General features: G+C 52.7%; 1 protein-coding gene across 1 annotated transcript; it reads right to left on the reverse strand.

Annotated features, from left to right (window-relative positions):
- Positions 1-709: 709 nt before the first annotated feature.
- Positions 710-1,660, reverse strand: LOC122112311 (olfactory receptor 1020-like). The gene has a single exon (XM_042685091.1). The coding sequence runs from the start codon at positions 1,658-1,660 to the stop codon at positions 710-712; it is 951 nt and encodes a 316-aa protein (XP_042541025.1).
- Positions 1,661-2,780: the final 1,120 nt, after the last annotated feature.

Raw genomic sequence — 2,780 nt, forward strand, 5'->3', positions numbered from 1 at the left:
TTCTTTCTCTCTCTCTCTTTCTCTCTCTCTCTCTCTCTCTCTCACACACACACACACACACACACACACGCACGCACACACACACAGAGAGAAATAAAAACATATATTTTCCCTCTCCTCTTCCTCTTCTTCCTTCTCCCTCTTCCTCCTCCTCCTCTTTCTCTTCTTCCTTCTTTTTTTATGTCAGTACTGGGGCTTGAACTCAGGGCCTCATGCTTTTGCTCACTCCAGGCTGGTGCTCTACCACTTAAGCAACATCTTCACTCTTGGCTTTTTGCTGGCTAATTGGCAATAAGAGTCTCCTGGTGTTTTCTGCTCAAGCTGGCTTTGTTGAACGAGGATTATAGGAGCCACCGGCATGCCCACTGACAATTTCTGCTTTATTCCTCCCCCTTCTCATAGCTCATGTGTGACTCTACACTGGAAGCCTTCTAGAAGGGGACCTCTTTGGGCTTTGTGCTCCTGTGCTTGTGGGGAGAAGGAAGACCAACTGAGCTGCTGCTGAGACCCGGTGGATGTTAGCTAAGCGTCTTTTGACCTGTGGAATGAAAGAGGTGTCTGTGAAAAAGGAGGTGAGAGAGCAGTTCTTGGAAGGATCCACTTTGGGGAAGCTGTGGGCAGGAATGTAGCCTTCTTATTATCGCACATCCCTCAGTGGTTTCATGAGCACCTACTACATCCAGAGGGAACTCCATGGTCTGGACGTCGGTTATCGCCAGGGGACGCACGCACACTCTCCAGCAAGCTTCCTCAAGGCGCCCTTGACCTCCTTGTTCCTCAGGCTGTAGATGACAGGGTTCAACATGGGGGTGACCACGCAGAAGAGCACAGAGACCAGGATGTCCACGTCCAGTGAGTAGCCCTCTCTGGGCCTGTCATAATTGAAGTTGGCCATTCCGTAGAAGACCACCACCACGGTGAGATGAGAGGCACAGGTGGAGAAGGCCTTGCTCCTGCCCTGGGCGGAGGGCATCTTGAGGATGGCGGACAGGATGAGCAGGTAGGAGGCTGCGGTGAAGAGGCAGGGGCTGAGGCCGATGGTAGCGCTGGCCGCATGGAGCACGGATTCATTCACCGTGGGGTCGGAGCAGGACAGCTTCAGGAGCAGCGGGACGTCACAGAGGAAGTGGCTGATGTGGTTGGGGCCGCACAGAGTGAGCGTGGAGGTCAGCGCTGTGTGCGTGGCTGAGTTCACCAGCCCACATAGCCATGACCCAGCCACCAAGCCCACACACACGCGTGCACGCATGAGCGTTGGGTACTGGAGAGGGTGGCAGATGGCCACGCAGCGATCATAGGCCATGGCAGCCAGTAAGACGCACTCTGTGCCAGCACAGGCCACGAAGAAAAAGATCTGGGTGAGGCAGCCCTCGTAGGAGATGGTTTTCTCCTGTCGGAAGAAGTTTACCAGCGTCCTGGGCATGGTGGTGGACGTGTAGCAGAGGTCCAGAAAGCTCAGGTGGCTGAGGAAGAAGTACATGGGGATGTGGAGCGCGGGGCTGGCTCGGATGGCCAGGATGATGAGCGTGTTCCCCAGCACGGCCGTCAGGTAAAGGGTCAGGAAGACCAGGAAGAACAAGCCCTGGAGGTTGGGGTGGTTGGAAAATGCCAGGAAGATGAATTCCCTGACATGTGTCTGATTGCTCATGTCAAATGGCATCCCAGCTACGAAACAGAGCACAAAGAAAGCCCATGGCAAGGATTGACTCGTAGCTAGGCAGAGAACCCACCATGCCATCTGGGTAGTACTGACCTATGGGGCTGACCTCAGGCTGTACAACAAATGGAGTTAGCTCAGCTGAGGGGCTTGGCACCCATTTGCATGGCTGATGGTAGGCTTATAAGGGTGAATAGATCTGCTGAAGGCCAACAGCCCAGTCCCCTTATGATGGTCACAACTCACTTCTCCAGCCTGACTCAGAAATATCCCTTCATCCCCCAGCTTTGTTCCTTTTAGCAACATTTACATTTTCCTAAGACATACTTTTTCATTGCAACAAGTCAACCGCATGAAGGAAGTTACAGGAAAGAGTTTAATCCTGTGATCCCTTTCTGCGTGTACCCTTGTAGCTTTTGATATTTTACAGAGATCTGCACCTCTATTTGTAACATAGAAGTACTGGGAGCAGTCAGGCACTGGTGGTTCACACCTGTAATCCTAGCAACTCAGGAGGCTGAGATCTAAGTGTCATGGTTTGAAGCCAGCCCAGGCAGGAAATTCTGGGAGTCTTATCTCCAATGAACCACCAAAAAGCTGGAAGTGGATCTGTGGTTCAAGTGGTAGAACACCAGCCTTCAGAGTAAAGGCAGAGATTGAGAGAGAGAGAGAGAGAGAGAAAGAGAGTGAGTTTGGGCAGGTAATGTGTGAGAACGCTGTCTCATAGACAGGAAGATGAGCAGTTGAAATGGAGGCACTGTGGGTGGCAGGAATCTCAGGTAAAATGGACAGCTTGAGTCTGTCTAATCCAAAGCAAGCAAATCAGGCACAAGATGTGGCCCACACGTATCTAGAGGGTCAGAGGTCTCTGAGGCTCCAAGGAACAGCTCTGTGGCTGTGCGCTGTTAGAGGCAGGGACGGCCTGGGTTCTGAGGTTTGCAGGGAGCTGCGTCAGCCCGCACGGGGCCAGCACCTCCAGTTCCCACAGATCCCTGTGCCATGCGGACAGCTGGGAGGGCCACACTAGCTAGACTCCAGGACTAAGTGGTAAAACGATGCTTTCCACCTTCAGCACAACCTCGTTAGCTACCTCAGAGGACATGGTAATCAGCCAGTGGATTTT

The sequence above is a fragment of the Dipodomys spectabilis genome, unplaced genomic scaffold, assembly GCF_019054845.1.
Source record: "Dipodomys spectabilis isolate Male_0828 unplaced genomic scaffold, ASM1905484v1 ptg000002l, whole genome shotgun sequence".
In the NCBI taxonomy this organism is placed as follows: domain Eukaryota; kingdom Metazoa; phylum Chordata; class Mammalia; order Rodentia; family Heteromyidae; genus Dipodomys; species Dipodomys spectabilis.

Bases quoted from the DNA above. Each gene is read 5' to 3' on its own strand.
- LOC122112311 (XM_042685091.1), bottom strand. From the start codon at position 1,660: ATGCCATTTGACATGAGCAATCAGACACATGTCAGGGAATTCATCTTC.